Below are 18,610 nucleotides of genomic sequence, written 5' to 3' on the forward strand. Positions count from 1 at the left end.
GAGGTCAGAGATCAGTCACTTCTTTGGCTTTTTGGCAAGGCAAGATGGTGATGGGGGAAGGGCAGACACAGTGAAGGAATGAGAGGGGGAAAAGAAAGGAGGGAAGAAAATGAGAGGAAGATCCCTGACTGGTTTGGCTCAGTGGACAGAGTGTCAGCCTGCGGACTGAAGGGTCCCAGGATTGATCCAGTCAAGGGCATGTACCTTGGTTGCGAGCACATCCCCAATAGGGGATGTGCAGGAGGCAACTGATCCATGTTTCTCTCTCATCGATGTTTCTAACTCTCTATCCCTCTTATTTCCTCTCTAAAATATATATATATATATTTTAAAAAGAAAAGAGAGGAAGAAAAAACATAAATGGTAGAGAACATATTATCTACACTGGGCTGGAATTTTGTAGAACAGCACCAGGCCTTCAGTAAGAAAAAACTTTCATGTTAAAACCTTAGGCACTCCCAAATAAGAAAAGTATATTCTTTACCAATAATTCCAAAAATGGCTAAAGATGAAACCCTCAAAATGTACCTACCCAAATCAGAATATTATTGGAATTTTTTTTCCTCTGGAGAAACTTAAGTTCCTTTATTTTGCTCCAAATAATGTGTCTACCTACTGGAAGTTGAGTTCTTCCTCCCACTGTCACCAGGAAGTTACTCTCTCCCAACCCAGATCAGAACCCAGAGGGAGAGAGAAGAGTAAAGAAGTCCTAAGCTGAGACATACATGCTCTCAGGAATGAGTGTGACTAAGTCCTGTTGCACTAGCAAATCTGTCAAAAGGTGAACAGAACAAAGAAAAATTGAGTGCCAGATCCACACATCCTTGCACTGAAATCTGGGGAGCTGCAAACTGTTTGAAAACAGCGAAGGAAAAGGATATGTAGTTTGGCAAGATTAAGGAACAAAGCAGACTGGAGTACACCACACGTTGAGCCATGGGTTAAAAATCCCGAGGAAGTGGCTGCTTAGGGCTGGGGGATGGGAAGGATGCAGGATGATGGCTAAGGCATCAGTCTCCTTGGAGAACGATAAAAAAATGTTTTAAATTAATTGAGGAGATGGAAGAAAAATTATGTGAATATACAAAAGGTCGTGAAGTATACATTACCAATGAGTAAATTGTGTGGTATGTGAATTACATCTCATTAAGCTATTTTAGAAGAATCCTAAGGAAGGACCTCCAAGGTATCCACCAAACCACTGCCTAATCCGATATTGGCACATTTGGGGAGCTCGGTGATATAACTTCTAGAGGTGTTAAATTAAGAGACGTGAGTCATCCTTTTCCTGCATAACATTTCACAGGTTTCTCATTGAAGATTACCATAAGAAAGAAAGAAAAAAGTTCAATCTTCTTTCTTTAAAAGACTCAGTTCTCCAGATTGCAGGGAAGAGGGAAGATAAGACCGGAGCCTTCAGAGCCCAGACTTGTGAAAACAAGTAAATTTTAAGTTATCTTCAGGTGGTGATCATCTTCATGCTTGAACTCTGTGCTGATCCCAGCACAAAACCCCAAGCCCTGTTGTGTTGTCTTTTCACTGCAGTACGGACGGTGTGGAATTATGCTGGCCAGAAGAGGTGGGGAAGATGAGAAGCAAGCCAAAGTCATATCCCAAAAGACACCGAGGCCAAAAGCTCTCAGTTCCACTCCAATTTTCTCTGCAATGGAGCAGAGCTTCCCCGCTGGGGAACTGATTACAAACCTGCTGGCTATGTAAAAAGGAAACAGGATTTCTTTCCACAAAGAGAACCATCTTGCTGCTCTAAACGAAGCTGGCAACATAGTAGCTTGCTGACCTTGCACACTGAGCTCAGGGAGGCATAGGTCAGAGGGCCAGGAGGGCAGAGAAGCAAAGTTGTCTGAAGTCTCCAAGGCCTGGCCAGCAGCCCAGAGGCGGCAAGGCGCGGCCAGAGCTGGGCGAGCTACAGATGCAGAGGCGCCCACATCCCCAGGGCCTGCCTGGCCTCCATACTGCCCTGTGGGAATCATGAGGCTGATGATCTCCTGGCTAAGCGGCCCAGGGCGGGCTTTGTGTCAAACATCTCAATGCACTAGTCAGATACAAACACCAGAAACCCTGGTCCTTGGAAGAGCAGCTCACAGAATTTTTTAACAAGCAATAGGGGGAAAGCAACGCTGGTCTCCTGGTAGCCATACCCGGGGGATCCCACACCCTGGGATCCTACCAGCTGTGTCTACCCTCTCATGCAGCCCTTCTCAGATGGCCAAGAACCAGCTAAGATCAGAACAGAGATAAGGAGGAGCTGTAGCAGAAATTAGTTGCCTGAGGGCACTTTCTAGGCCAGATCAAATCAGCTCTCTTTGGGTTTGGGGCATCTCACCCTCTGGAGCCATCAGCCAGTCTCTCTCCTACTCTCCCCCAAACACCACATACCCTCTAGCTGTGCAACAGTTCAGCCAGCTCACTATGCTTCCTGAATGTTAGGGGGGTTGAGGGGTATGTGTGCAAATGTGCAACAAAATCATAGGCTTTGAACCCAAATGACTTTAAACTTGACAAGGGCACCAAACGTTTACTGTAGGAAAACGTTTGCCCTGTGATAGCCCATGAGCATACTACCCTGTTTCCCCGAAAATAAGACAGTGTCTTATATTAATTTTTTTTCCCAAAGTTGCGGTAGGTCTTATTTTCAGGAGATGTCTTATCTTTCCATGCGCTAAGTCTTATTTTCAGAGGATGTCTTATTTTCAGAGAAACACGGTAGGAACATTCCCTTCAGGAGCTGCGCAGAAGGGTCCCAGCTCACAGGCCAAACTCTTGGGACAACTGGATCGCAGGTGTGGAGCCACGGGCCAATTATCCTGACGTGAGTAGATCTGTACTCTTTTGAACCATTCCCCTATGGTTCCTTGACCTGCCACAGGGCTCCTTCCAAATACCTGAGATGCCCTAACATGAGGCTAGCCAGCACAGCTATGCATGTTGCAGGGGTGGCGGGGAGAGGCAAAGAATTTCAGACAAGGCTTATGTAGGATCTCTATGGCCCAAGGACCCCCTCCAGACAAATCACCTGTAAGGAATGCAGATTTCCAGACCTCATCCTAGAGCTCATCCATCAGAATTTCCTGTGGGAGCCTGGGAAGCTACAGTTACACGCATTCACATCTAAGATCCACTACCTTACAACACGGATAACCTAGAAATGACAATAACGGCATGTTCCGATTATAGGGCACTTACTATGCATCTGTTTACCCTGCTAAGCGCAACACCTACAGTTATCTCATGTATTCTTCACAATAATATTATAAGGTGTATATTTATCACCTTTGTACTTATAAGGCAGTATAAGTACAAAGGTGCCTTCTCCAGTTTCACCTCCAAAGGTCAAATCCAAAGGCCTCTGGACATGCCCTCCCCTAACTGGCCAGGATGAAGCACCCAGTCATAGAGCAAAGGTCTCTCCAATTCTGCTGCATGTCCATATTCCCCAGGATTTCTGCCTCCATTCTTCTCTCACTCCATCCCAGTGGTTCTTCACTTTTGCTATCCATTAGAATCACCTGGGACACTTTTAAAAGTCCCCATGCCCAAGTTGCAACCAAGACAAACCACATCAGAGTCTCCAGAGATGAGTAGGCTCCTTAGGTGATTTCAATGGGCAGCTGTGGCTGAGAATCACCGCCTGGATCTCAAACAGCACCTGGTGAGACCCAAACCTACACCAGTACCTACCCCATCTTCTCCAGACCTGTGTTCCCACCACCTTGCAGGTGTCTCCACCTGCATGTCTCCCAGGAACAACTCAGCAAGGACAAGCGAACTTACCTCCATCTCCCCATCAGACACACGGTTCTTCTCCTGCGGAACACAGTTCAGCCATCGCCCCAGGACTCCTACCTCCTCTGTCCATGGTAGACTACATGTTCTCTTCACCCAGCACATCTCAAAAACGCAATGGAAGCCTGCATTCTCCTCTATAATATATCAGCGTTTGACTGAATATCCAAACAATAATCCCATTAAGACAGATTTTAAAGTATACTTACTACCACTCACTTTGTATACTCTTGGCACACTGCCACCTACTCCAACACCTGTACCCTAGTCTGAGAAGTACAGCCAACCCCTTCCCTCCCCTCCCCAGCATGACGGCCAGATGTTCCATTCTCCTGCATGCTCCTGCCTTAGCACAGTGTTACGCTGAGTAAAGCTCAAATCACTGATAAGATATGGGATTATTTTACTTAATACATTGATGACGTTGCAACCAAAACAAATTACATCAGAATCTCCAGAGACAAGTCCCAGGCTCCTTAGGTGATTTCAATGGGCAGCTATGGCTGAGAACCACTACACATTAGAATCACCTAGAGAAACATATTGTCAATTTAATGATTATTTCAAGACATGTGGGGGAGGGGGGATATTGTTAACCACATCAAACCTATGATTTCAGAATGTCATAAAGTTCCCTTTTTAACAAGTACAGTTTTTCAAAGTAAATAAACAGTAGTAAAGTGGACAAAAATGACCGAGGTGGTTTTAAATGCCTGAGATTTGGAACACTGCCTCATTGGACTTGATAAGCCTTCACCTGCCTTTCCCAGAGTTCTCTGCTCCCTCTCCCACAGACCCTTTCAAACTGCTAATAATCATCCTGTTGTACTTATCTGTGGACTGTCTATGCCTACCCTACCTGTCAAGGCACTGAGCTCCTAGAAGACAGGAACTGTGCCTGCCTGGTTCCAGAAATCCACCACCAGGAGCCTTCCACGCCAATGTGAGCTGTCACAGGGACCGGACTAGAGACCACAGAGGACAGGTGACATATCCTGTCCTCCACAGGAGTAGTGCTAAACTCTGCAGAAGAGGCAGCCAGAAGAGAGATGTCAGACAAAACTCTCTGTTCCCTCAACACTCCCCAGAAGCTTCACAGGTAGACAAGGTGTGCCTACCGACCCAAAGTCATGACCTCCAGTCACCAAAGGTATGGGTGCCTGCCTTCAAGAGCCTGCCTGCCTTCAAGAGCCACACTTCCTGAATAATGCACATGCTACACCAAGATAAAACTCCACAGCACCCTCACTAGGAACACAAACAAGTTCCCTGGGGCTGTAAGTTAGACTCCTGGTACACTGTGTGTCATTTTAGGGAATCATTTTGTTGTGGCTTTTAATTCCAGAATCAACAATGCATACAGAGACTGGGGAGTAGGAAATGGAGAAAACGCTAAGCATTGTTTTACGACAGAGGCCACTTTGTCATAAACTAAATAATGAGCTTCCTTCCTACTTTAAAAAAAATCACAATTTATAGAATCCAGTGCATGCGGAACTTTTCAGAAGCACTCCTATGAGGTTTTTTATCAAAATGGAAAAAGTGCCTACTCTTTGACACAGAAGTTCCATTTCTAGGAAGTCGTCCTACAGATCTGCTCGCTTGTGTGCTTGTGACAGGTAACACCAGGATGCTCACAGCAGCAATGCTTGTAATCGTAAAAGACTGGAAATTATCTAAATGTCTATTAGTAGGGGCGCTGGTTACATAAACCGTGTTATATCCATATGGTGGACTACAATGCCAATGCAATGCTAAAACTAAGTTAGCTCTGCATGTACCAATGTAGAATATTATCTAAAATATAACAAAATAGTATAACCCTGCAAATATATGCAAAGCACTGCATATGGCGTGCTACTAAACAAATACATAAATATGTTTTCTGGCATATGCATAAATTATGTATGAAATATATATTAGAACCCATAAAATTTGCCTCCAGTAGAACTAGGGATCAGGAGACAGGAGGAATTGAAAGGATACATTCTTTTTTGTCCCTTTTAAATGTTACTTACTTAAACTTTTTTAAAGGAAACACAGGTATGTATGAATTTAAGTTAAAAAAATGCCTTTTTAATTTTATTTGCTCAACTGATCATTATTTCCGACAGCTGACCCGCAAGAGTAATAATGAAATACGCAGTCAGGAATCTGTTAAGGTTTTAGTTGTATCTGCTTGACGTCTCAGGGGCACAGAAACTGCCAAGGTTCCACTCGATCTGCCTGGAAATCTATCTGAAGTCTACCTAAAGAACAGGAGGAGCCAGTTCATATTTTCAGTGTTCGCAGTGGCTTTGAAAGCACATCTGATAGCAAGATCAGATGAGCTTTGAAATCTACCTGTGGTGTCTTTACAAACCATGTGAAATGGGGTTGATTTTGGCATTTCCTTTGAGGCAGCAGCAGGAGTCAAAGCGTAGCTACTGGAGTGGCCCAGAGAAGCCAGCCGGTTTACGAGGTTTGGTCCAGAACTCCCAAGCCCCTCAAACCTTTGTTCTTCTGGCAAAGAAAACACAGGCACGCACACAGACCACTCTAACCCAGGAATCTCCTCTTTCTAAATATAGTAGGCCACTGCCCAGCCTCCAAGCTCACGCTCTGCAGCATTCTGTGCCTTCCAACCAAGGTGAAATGAGCCAGATGTAAACATGCCATGACAGCTTCTGGCACACACTGAGGAGCTGTTTTCCTTACTATTTCCTCTCTTTCTCCACACTGGGTTTCTACAAAAATGTGTAAACCCCAGTGACTCAAATTTGTAAACATTCCTCTGGCCACTAATGATGTTTTCTCACCCTAACAAATGAGATTTCCTTCTCAGTCCCTGAAATTTAATGTTGAAATATCCCATTAGATTTGGGCAAAGCCCCATTCCATCACTCATTTTATCTGTAAGCACCTGCAGCTCAGAAAAGATACCAGATAGGCCCAAGGACACAGCTAATTAATTGTAATCTCCCTCTCTGTCTCTCTCTCTCTCTCTCTCTCCCCCCTCTCCCTCTTCCCCCCCCCCTCTCTCTCTCTCACACACACACACACACACACACACACACACACACACACGTCCACATATGCCCACACACACAGGCACACACGCTTACACTTTTTTTTTTTTCTATCCCCTGGTTTAGAATCCATATCAGTGCCTAACAGAAAGGATGCTTCCAATTTAAGCAAAAAGCTAATTAAGCTTTAAAAACATAATCTGGCCGAAACCGGTTTGGCTCAGTGGATAGGGAGTCGACCTGCGGACTGAAGGGTCCCCGGGTTCGATTCCGGTCAAGGGCATGTACCTTGGTTGCCGGCACATCCCCAGGAGGCAGCTGGTCGATGTTTCTCTCTCATCGATGCTTCTAAGTCTCTATCCCTCTCTCTTCCTCTCTGTAAAAAATTAATAAAAATATATTAAAAAAAAAACAAACATAATCTAAACACACTCAAAAGAGCACTAGGCAGACATCAACAGGCTATAGTGATGCAAAGGACCTAAACAATAGATGTCAAAAAGCTTGTAAAAATTGGAGTTTTGCAACAATTCCACTTGGAGGAATCTTCGAGGATTCTGAGACTCTTGTAGCTAATGGAAATACTGGGACTTGCACACAAAGGTGGGTGTGCAAGTAATCACTGAGTAATCCCTGCAGCACTTCCTCTGTAGTGAAAACTGTGACAATCCAAACATCCTGCAACAGGAGGCTAGGTACATAGGCTGTATTTGCACATGACAGAACTTTCTGCAGTCACTAAATAGAATGCACTACGTACATGTACTGACAGGGAAGGTTACATAATATTAGTTAGAAAAACAAAACAGAATAATTCATATAGTATAATCCCATTTATAAAAAGACAAATATGCACAGAAAAGAAGACAAGAAAAAAAGTATGCTGAGCTGGTGACAATAGTTAACTAGGAAGGGGGCTTTACTCTGTATTATTTCCATATTCTCTTTTGCTTTATAAGAATGTACTCATAAACCATATAATTTTCTTTTCTTTGCATGATAAGATTAGGTCATTCATTCAAACTGTTCATTTTCCCCTCAAACCTAATACTACTCCCAAGTCTTATTTCATAAAATAGCACCATCATTCACATAATTGCTCCAGCCAAAAGCATTTAAATCATTCTTGACTTCTCTCTTTTTTCTCATAACCCAAATCTAATCAAACAGAAAATCCTGTGGACTCTACTTCCAAAAACACCCAGGATCTGATCACTATCTCTGATGCTGCCACTCTAGCCCCAGTGTCATTGCCTCTTACCTGACCTATTAGAACAACTTCCTAACTGGTCTCCTTGCCTCCGTTCCTGCCCCCACTATACCTATTCTCCACTGAGTAATCCTAAGATCTCTTAAAAACACAAGGAGAACCATGTCACTACCTCCCATGGCTGCCTATCACACTTAGAATGAAACCCATAGTCCTTTCTGGGTCCCATGACCGCCATAACCTGACTCTTGGACTCCCTCCCTGTTCATTTGCCATCACTCTGCTCCAACCACACTGGTCTCCCTGCCAGTCCTTAAGCACTCCATGCTCTGACCCTCCTTGTGACTTCTGCACCTACTGCTGCCATCCTAAAAACCCTTACTGTAGTCTAGGGCTTCGAGGACATGGTAGAGCAGAGCAGGGCTCCATGTGGGTTAGTGAAAGCCTTCTTTTGATGGCAAGAAATACTAATTTGAAATATCCTGGATTATAAAGTTAAAAAGAGGGTCAGTCAGATATGTAAACTTAGAAAACCACTTTAACTGTTAGCTTTATATGGGCACTCCTCCTTAGGTTAACTTTTAGAAATGCAGTGGCCTTCATGGGCCGCTTTCCCCAATAGCTCAGTGGTGATAGGTTCCTCCCTGATCCATCCTCACTTTGTCAAGTCATGGGGTTTGTGATCATTAGCTTACACTGGCCAGAATTAGGACAGCCAGCCTGCAGCCTATGCCCAGAGAGATGCTGACTGGCTTATCCAGAGCAAACACTTGAATGTCAGCTTCCTCAGAACCACCTTAGTTCCTAAGCCCTGGGATCCCGAAACTGGCCCATCAAATGCATCTGAGGGTTGAAGTAAAGGGAATGAAAAAGTCCCCAAATGAGGGCTAATGAAGAACACTACTGAATGCTGTTCACTTAACCATCAAAAGTTTTATGAAACAAAGTAAAAGGGAGAGGGTTTGTAAGATATAAAATACGGCCCAACAAAAATATCTGAAGACATTTCAGCAAAGAAAATGCACCAATAGCCAATAAGCAGATGAAAACATGCTCAAGATTGTTAGTCATCAGGAAAACACAAATTAAAACCACAATGAGATAGTACTTCACAACCATTAGGATTGCTGCAATCAAAAAGACAGTCTAACAAGTGTTGGAGATGACCTGGAGAAATTACAACCCTAGTACATTGCTGGTGGGAATTTAAAATGATGCTTCTGCTATGGAAAACAGTTTGGCAGGTGTTTGGGGTTTTTTGTTTGTTTTTTTGTTTTAGATTAAACATACATTAATTATACAACCTAGCAGTTATACTCCTAGTAAAAAGTGAAGAAATGAAAACATATGTCTACGCAAAGACATATATACAAATGTTCATTGTAACATTCATAAGAGCCAAAAACTAGAAAGAACCCAAATGTTAATTAGCTGGTGAATGGATAAACAAAACAGGACTTACAAAATAGAATACTCTTTGGTAATAAAAAGAAACAAACCACTGATACATCCTACATCATAGACGAATCTAAAAACATTATTCTATGCTAAATAAAGATGCAATAGACCACATACAATTCAATTTAGCTTAAATTTTCGGAAAAGACAAACCTACAGAGATATTTAGCTGTCTAGCTCTTTGAAGTATTCCCTCTCAGGATCCCCTGAGGTTAGACTTAATCCACGGTACTACTCATTCATTTATTTATTCAAACATTACTTATTGAGCACCAGCCAAGTGCTAGGGGCTCTGCCAGGCCAGGGGGAGATAAGATACTTAGAGAAAGGCTCTCAGGGGGTTTACATCAAGCTAGGAGAGCCAGACAAAAATAAGCCAACAATATAAGTCAGCAAAATAACCTCAGCTGTTGATATATACATGAAGAAAATACGATACGAATGGAAGGTATAGTTGACATTGACCAGCTGAGTGGGTAGGGATTCAGCCTGCCTGAGGACACCTCTGATGGAAGCTGAAATGACTAGAAGCTGCCAACTGTGCAAAAAGTCTAGAGCTGAATCTTCCCAGTGGAGAGAAGAGCAAGTGCAAATGCCTTGGGGCAGTGGTCGGCAAACTCATTCATTAGTCCACAGAGCCAAATGTCAACAGTACAACGATCGAACTTTCTTTTGAGAGCCAAATTTTTTAAACTTCAACTTCTTCAAAATAGTCTCACCCAGGCTATGGTATTTTGTGGAAGAGCCACAATCAAGGGGCCAAAAAGCTGCACTTGGCTCACAAGGGGTAAGAAAGAGTTTGCCCTGTCCAAGGAATAAAAAAGTGACAGTATTGCCAGACGTGCTGTGGGGGAGCCTGTGAATTTGATGAGCTATCACTCCTGTGGTTCTGTTACATTATACAGCACAAGGAATTCATCAATTGACTTCTCGGGTCATCAAAAAGGCGATTATCCAGGTGGGCCTAATCTAATCACAGAAACCCTTTAAAATCTGGGAGTGTTCCCTGGCCCGTGGCAAAAGAGAAAATCAGAGTTTCAGCGGGCATTCTGAGGACTAAGAAGGCTCTTGCTGGCTTTGAAGATGGAGGAGCCACAGAGAAGGAGTGTGGCTGTCTCTTAAGAATAGGGAGTAGCTCCTGCTGACAGTCAGCAAGAGAATGGGGACCGCAGACAGCCACCTGGAAATGAATCCTGGACACCTGAAATGAAGTGGATGGAAGATTCTCCCCCAGAACCTCCAGGTAAAAGCTGACACCATGATTTCAGCTTCTTGAGACCCAGCGCAGAAAACTCAGTCAATCCCTCCATGCCTGGATTTCTGACCTGTAAAACCGGGAGTAATAAATCCATGTTGTGTCATGCTTCAAAAAATAAAAATAATAATAAATAAATGGTTGTCTGAGGCTTGAGGTAAGAATGGAGAGAGCTTTTTTGGGGGGGTGATGCAAATGTTCTAAAATTGGGTTGGGGTGCTGGTTGCAGAACTCTGAATTGTACAATTAAAACTGGTGAAATAGCCGAAACCGGTTTGGCTAAGTGGATAGAGCATCAGCCTGCGGACTGAAAGGTCCTGGGTTCGATTCCGGGCAAGGGCATGTACCTTGGTTGCGGGCACATCCCCAGTAGGGGGTATGCAAGAGGCAGCTGATCAATGATTCTCTCTCATCGATGTTTCTAACTCTCTATCCCTCTCTCTTCCTCTCTGTAAAAAATCAATAAAATATATTTTTTTTTAAAATAAAAACTGGTGAAATAATTCAATAAAGCATTGAAAAAAAAACTCCCTAAAAATATGAAGACCTAAAACAAATGACTACTTTGAAAAGAATAACCATAAACTTACTGTTCTTAAGATACATACCCTTGATAAATCAATACGTTAATTCAGAGTGTTAATGGTCATTCTGAAGGGGGGGGGGGGGGATAAAAGAGGAGAGGAGGGAAAATACCTATTTATAAATTTAAGAGAAAGAATAGTCTTTTTTTTCTTTTGTTTTCTTAATTTTCATCCAAGGACATGTTTTTCATTAATTCTAGAGAAAGGGAGAGGGAGGGGAAGAGAGTGAGAGGCAAAGAGAGGGAGAGAGAAATATCAATGTGAGAAACATCTATCAGTTGCCTACTGTAGTCACACCCACTGGGGATGGAACCTGCAATCTGGGTACTGCCCTGACCGGAAATCGAACCTACAACACTTTGGTGCATGGGACAAAACTCTAACCCCTTGGTCGGCAAACTGTGGTTCGTGAGCCACATGCGGCTCTTTGGCACCTTGAATGTGGCTCTTCCGCAAAATACCACAGCCTGGGTGAGTCTATTTTGAAGAAGTGGCGTTAGAAGTTTAAGTTTAAAAAAATTTAGCTCTCAAAAGAAATTTTAATCGTTGTACTGTTGATATTTGGCTCTGTTGACTAATGAGTTTGCCGACAACTGAGCCACACCATCCAGGGAAGAATAGTCTTTCTTAATGATAGTTGTTGGCAATTAAAACTCAACAAATAAGATATTCAACTCTAAAAAGGAATGAAAGTCTGAAACATGCTACAACATGGATGTACCTTGTAAACATTAGGCTAAGTGAAATAAACCTGACACAAAAGGACAAATACTGGATTATTCTACTAAAATGAGGTACTTAGAATACTCAAATTCATGGAGAAAGTAGAATAGAGGTGTATCAGGTACAGGGGGAGGAAATAATGGGGAGTTGTTGTTCAGTGGATATAGAGTTTCAGATCTGAATGATGAAAAAAGTTCTGGAAAAATATAGGATTGTTCGTTACACCCTGAATCGAAAATACAGAGAACACAAAATGTGGCTGAGGATGTGCAGCAACAGGAACTCTCATTCACTGTTGGTGAGAATGTAAAATGGTGCAGCCATTTTGGAAGATAGTTTGGCAATTTCTTACAAAACTAGATATTCTCTTACCATACCATGATCCAGCAATTGCACTCCTTGGCATTTACCCAAATGAGTTGAAAACTCATGTCCGCACCCTGAAACTGCTTTATTCATAATTGCCAAAACTTGGAAGCAACCAAGATGTCCTTCTATAGATGAATGGATACATTCACGTGGTACATATGGACAATGGCAAATTGGTCAGTGATAAAAAGAAATGAACTATCATGTCGCAAAACAAATGGAGGAACTTTAAGTGCATATTGCTAAGTGAAAGAAGCCAATGTGAAAAGGCTACATATTGTATGATTCCAACTATATGACATTTTGGAAGAGGCAACACTGGGGAAACAAAAAGTTTAGTGGTTGTCAAGGATGGGGCACAGGAGTGAAGCATGGATTTTAGGGCAATGAAACTATTCTGTATAATACTATCATGGCCAATACCTGTTATTATACATTTGTCCCAACCCACAGAATGCATAACACAAAGAGTGAACCCTAATGTAATCTATGGACTTTAGTTAATAACATTATGTCACCACAGTAACAAATGTACCTCACTACTTCAAGATGTTAATGATAGGAAGGAATAGGTGTGAGAGACTATATGGGAACTCTCTATACTTTCCACTCAATTGTTCTAGAAACCTAAAACTGCTCTAAAAATAAAGTCTATTAATTAGTTTTAAAAGCAGGAAGGAGGAGAGCTTAAGTCTCAAGTCAGTGGGTTGAGAACTACAGATTAGATGCAATTTATTCAATCCAATCGAGAGCAGAATGAATTGCAGTGGGAGGACTTTTTTTTTTTAAGCCAGTATTATATAAAAACTGCAAAACCTTATTTGGATTTAATTTGCTATTGTTTATATTTGTATGCATAACACTCCAAATGTCAGTATTGCAAAATATTATCATTTACAAATAATCAGAAAATCGTTTTCCCCCCTTTTATTTGCAAGGTGGTAAAGCAAAGCAAAGGAACTGGGGAAAAATGTTTTTCTAACTCAATACCCATTTGTTCCTTTAGGATTTTGTGAGTAATATAATTACTCCTAAACAAAGCTGGTTGGCACTGAACATCCTTTGAGAGTTTATGCCACTCAATAAAGGTTTATCTCACTATTGCAAAAACAAATCCTTAAAAAGTACAAAAAGATGATATGCTTTAAAGCACACAACTCTTCGTGTCAATTTTTCACTCGTTTTAATAAACAAAGAGGATGAACCATTGCTTACCAAATCAGGAATAGGATTTTTGGCTTCCCTGTTCAATGCTTTTTTTTTACCCAATTAAAATATAATGACTTCCAGTCATAAAATAAATTAGTAATGGGGATAGAATTATAGCATAGTTAATAATAATACTGTAGTGAATATTTGAAAGTTGCTAAAAGAGTAAATCTTAAAAGTCTCATCAAAAGAAAAAAATTGTTACTGGAAACATACTTATCAATATATACAAATATCAAATCATTATGTTGTATACCTAAAACTAATATGATGTTAATTATATCACAAAACAATTTTTAATTAAAAAGACATTAATGCTATAAAAGAGAAATTATTGTTTTATAAAGCCAAGAGATAGTCAGAAACCCTCATTTGCCCCTCCTACAATGGGTCTTCAACCCAATAATGGAGAGAGAAACACAAAACTTCAGAGCGCAATACAAAGTCTAAGTATCAATTGTTCTTTGATACCTAGGGCTCAGAATCTGGGGTGAGCCAATGTTCTCACTTAATCTAGCACCTGCTGTATGTTTCTCCTTTCTAAGATCTAGATTTATAAAAAATTTGCATCTTCATTGCCAGCATGTTTACTGAAGCATCAAAGAGTCATGTTCAAGAGAAGGTCCTGTAGGTCCGTCGCTAGGTTCAAAACTTGGTTGTACAACTTCCTAGCTGTGTGACCTTAAACAAGTTACCCCAACTATAAGATGCAGAAAAATAAGAGTGTTCCTCTCACAGGATGTGTGATAGGCTTAATGAGACAATGTGCACTTAGCATAGAGCTGGGTACCTGGTAAGTGCTCAATAAACAAGGGCTGCTGTGATTGGGTCAAGATTCAAACCCAGGAAATCCTAAATTTCTTAATTCTTAACTCCCAAATTCATATTGACCCTCTACTGTCTCTATAGGAGGAGAGAATCCTCTTCACTGAGACACTGATTAATTAGGTCAAGGAAAGGGACCTGGGCAGATGAATAAGTGCCCACAGAAAAGGCCTAGACAAATCAGCATAGAAAAGGTGACTGGGAGCCTCAAAGGCATTCTGCATATCTCCAAAACCAGGATTTTTTAAAATGTAGGTCCCAAATCATCTTATTGCTTATCTTCTATGTGTCCTGACCAGAAGTTTGGACTCCTGGGAAAGACTTCAAGTTCATTTTATGAAGTCCATGTGTTTGTTTATCAGATTTTCAAGGGGACTCAAGAGAAAACTGACCTAGTGGGCAGTTTTGATTCAGGATTAAGTGCACAGGCTTTGGAATCAGACAACTTGGTTTAAATATACTTATTTGCTGTGTTGGCTAGGGCAGGTTACTGATCTCTCTGATCTTCAGTTTCCTCACTCATAAAGTGGAAGCAGAAATAATAATGATCTAGCTGAACCTTGGCAATCCCTAAAGGCCAGTTTTATTGCCCCATATAAACACACCAATAAAAATTAAATCTAAAGACCTATAAATACTAATTATAAAATAAAGCCATAAAATTTTAGAGCTGGAAGAGACTGTAAATCATCCAAATCACTGTTATTTATAAATTATGTACTTATTTTTTAAAATACTGCCTTTACATTTACAGTAGTGATAGGTATCACCCAAAGGAACACAATACACAAAAACTAATACAATAGTAGTATATACAATGTAGCAAGCACCTAATGATAACGGAATGCCTGAAGTCTGGGATTTTATCCTCTTTAATTTAAGAGGTCACATGACCTGCCCAAGTAGTAGTAGTAGTAGTAGTAGTAGTAGTAGTAGGTAGGTAGTAGTAATAGTAGCAGCAGCAGCAGTAATAGTAGTAGATCTACATATTCAGAGATTAGAACACTTAGTTCCATGTAAGACTTTCCTCCAAGTTACACGGGTGGTCAATTCCATTACACAACTTCAATAACTCTTAAACCCTATCACTGCATTATTTCCTCCTACCCAAAGAATTCTTACACGCACATACACACACACACACACACACACACACACACACACACACAATTATAGCAGCCAAATAAACTACCAGCCACACACTTGCACCCTCTTCAGATTCAAGGCCAGATACAAAATCCAAGTCCTAATTCCAGAAGGCTTGGTCCATAGGGTCCATTCTGGGCAAGTGGGATGGGGCAGGATTAAGAGCTCTACACCAGCAAGAACTTCATCTCCAGCTCAGACCAAGTGGGGTTTCCAAACTAAGCCCTGCTGCTAGTGTGGCCCTGGACTAGTGAATCCCCCCAAGCCTGTTTTCTCATTTGTAAAAAGAACAGCACAAGAGATAATTCTACTGAGTCCCTGTAGCCCCAGGGGCAGAATATTCACTGCTACACCTCCATGCCCAGGGCAGTACCCAGCACGCAGCAGGCACAGCATTGACGTGTTCACCGGATAAAGCAGAGGCCTGATTAAAGAAGGCCTGACATTCAATCAAAATTGGTGGGGCCAATCTATACCTGGGCTCCTAACTTACTCCAACCCAGGGGTCAAGTATTCCCTGAACCCAGGATGGTCTAAAGGAAAAGTCCGTTTAAGGTGCTTCAGGTCACAGTCTCCAGCCTCTGAGGAGCCTCCTCACCGCACAGTTCTACGTTTATTTCACCCCAAAAGATTGGCACCTTCTGCCCTGCATTTTTAGAAATAAACGGCTCGCAAAATGACACCTCAGACACCTGTCTTCTGTAAATCTCCTTTGGTGTGGCTGGGGAAATTCTCACAGTTAGGACCTTAATCTGCCAACGCAACCTTTCTCAGCTGAAAGGTATCTATCACCTACGAAGAAATCTATCCCAGAGACAGGAAAAGTGAAGCGAAACGCAATTCCACTCTCTGCCTTCACGTTATTCCTGATTCTCAAAACTAAAAGATGTACTGAACTCTATTTAAATGGATGGGGCCTGGATAAGGATCTCACAACCTGAGATGCTCATCCCCAGGCCACTCTCGTTCGCCGGAAGGAGCAACTAACTCTCAGGCTCTGCAAAAAAAAAAAAAAGAAAAGAAAAGAAAAAAGAAAAAAAAAAAAAAAAGGTCAAGAGAAAATCATATGCAGAACGCAAATTTCATTTCTTCCCCCCACCAAATGGGGGGAAAAAATGATTTTACAAAAGGTTCCAGAATCTTGGGGAATACGTTTAAACTTCTCTTTTCTGATCGAGAACCGAGGACATTCCTTCTCAGACCTTTGAGTGGTTTGGTTTTTTTTTTTCTTCTCAAAGACAGAAGTAAAAAGGAGAGCAAGGAAGCGGAAGGGGGGAAGAGTCAGGATATGTTCCTTCTATTTTTAAACACTCGCCCACGGTTTAGAGTAAAGGAACACTGGGGTTCTGGAGCCCCACCCCTATCACCTCCTGTGAAACACAAGAATCAGGACCTGCATTGGTACCTAAGGTTCCCGATTCTACATTTGGGGCTGATCGGCTGCCAATACTCCAAAGAATCCTGGGCTGAGCAACCGTTCCACCCAGACCTTCTCGCATGCCTTTCGGAGAAGCCGGCGGCCCCCGCAGACTGGAGCTGCGTGCAGGGAGCCCAGCAGCCCCAAGCCGCCTCTTCCTGAGGGGAGGCAGCGCCCCCTGGACAGGGGATGCTCCATTCCCACGCTGGGCGCCCAAGGGTGAGCACCTCGTCCCCAAGGGAGTCTGAGCCAGAGGCGCGAGGGGGTTCCCACCGGCTGCGGCGCCCCGGGCACCCCGTCCCACTTCCGGGACACCTGTGAGCCGCGCACACCCACCAGGAGCCGGGAGCACCGCTAGCGCTCGGCCATCTCCCGACCGGCCATCTCCCGACCGGCCACCTCCCACCCGGCCACCTCCCGACCCGCCACCTCCCGACCGTTCCAGAACGCAAAGGACTGGGCGCCGGGTCTCTCTCCTCGCCGGATAGTCAGTCGCTGGCTCACCCATTTTAGGAACCCCTTCCCGCCGCCCTTACAAGCATCTACGCCTGCCCCTCAGCGCCCCGGGGAGAGAAAACCAGCCGGGCGCCCGGTGCCCAGACACCCAGCCAGGGGTGAGCGAGCCCGCCGGCCCCTCCCGCCCCGGGCTGCGTCCCCCGCCGGGCTCGGGGGCACTCACTCTTGAGCGCGCTGATGAGGGACTTCCCGTCCTTGATGAGCTCCTTGATGAATTTGTTGGTCTTGTCCAGCTCCGCTTCGTGCGACTTGAGCGTCTCTCGGAAGTGCGGGCTGTCCAGGCAGCAGTCGCTGAATTCCAGCGCCGGGAGCCCCATGGTGCCAGGGGGGCGCCCAGCCGGGGGGTGGGGGGACTGCCTCCCCGGGAGCCCTCGCGGCCCGCAGCCCCGAGCACGCACGCGGGGAGACCCCGGACAGGCACCCGGGCGGCCGCCGGCTCCACAGGTGTGGCCGCGGCTCGCCTTCCGCGCGCGATGTCCGCCCGCGAGCACGACTCCCGAGCCCAGCCCGGACCCGGCTGCTAGTACGGCGGGTAACGGAGCGGCAGGCGAGCAGGAAGCGCTGCGGCGGACTAGCAGCGGCGGCGCCGGGAGGCAAGCGAGCCGGAGTGAGTGCGGGAGCCGCCTCCCCGCCTCCTCGGCTGGTTCGCTCTCCAGCAGCCTCGAGCGCCCTCTCACAGCAGCCTCAGCCGCCCCGGCCGCCGCTTCGGGCCGCTCGAACCTGCTAGCGATGACCTAATCCCAGCCGGACCAATCAGAAAGCCCGCCTCAGCCTGACCCCCCCGGCCTCCCGCGAACGCCCCGCCCTTCCGCGGCCTTGGCCCAATCATCGGGATCTGAAGGCGGGGCCTGAGGCAGAGGGCGGGCCACGGTACCGCCTGAGGCTGCAGCGCAAGCCCCGCCCCCTCCCGCCCTCGCCGTGCTGCGGACCCGAACCTAGGTGGTAATTGCTTCAGTGCCCGGGGCCCGCCACCCAGAATCTTGCCCGCTTGTTGCGGTCCGGGTCCTAGTCTGAGATGGTGCATCTGCAAGTCTGGGAAACGGAGGAGCCTTAGATGTGCCTAGTTCGAATATCCTGGGAATGAGG

At 44.2% G+C, this 18,610-nt stretch overlaps 1 protein-coding gene across 5 annotated transcripts in view; it reads right to left on the minus strand.

Moving 5' to 3' along the window:
- ARHGAP26 (Rho GTPase activating protein 26) overlaps window positions 1–18,342 on the minus strand; it is a 407,506-nt gene extending 389,164 nt beyond the window's left edge. For 2 of the 5 annotated variants that reach the window (XM_084884974.1, XM_084884976.1), the window contains exon 1: window positions 17,688–18,326. In XM_084884974.1, the coding sequence (XP_084741100.1) occupies window positions 17,688–17,841 (154 nt within the window). In that variant the 5' untranslated portion in view covers window positions 17,842–18,326. Of the gene's footprint in view, window positions 1–17,687 lie in introns of all 5 variants that reach the window. The other 3 variants (XM_084884972.1, XM_084884975.1, XM_084884973.1) reach the window with 3 other exon arrangements.
- Between the last annotated feature and the right edge of the window lie 268 nt (window positions 18,343–18,610).

This window comes from Pipistrellus hanaki (genome assembly GCF_964339955.1).
Source record: "Pipistrellus hanaki genome assembly, chromosome: 5".
Classification (NCBI taxonomy): domain Eukaryota; kingdom Metazoa; phylum Chordata; class Mammalia; order Chiroptera; family Vespertilionidae; genus Pipistrellus; species Pipistrellus hanaki.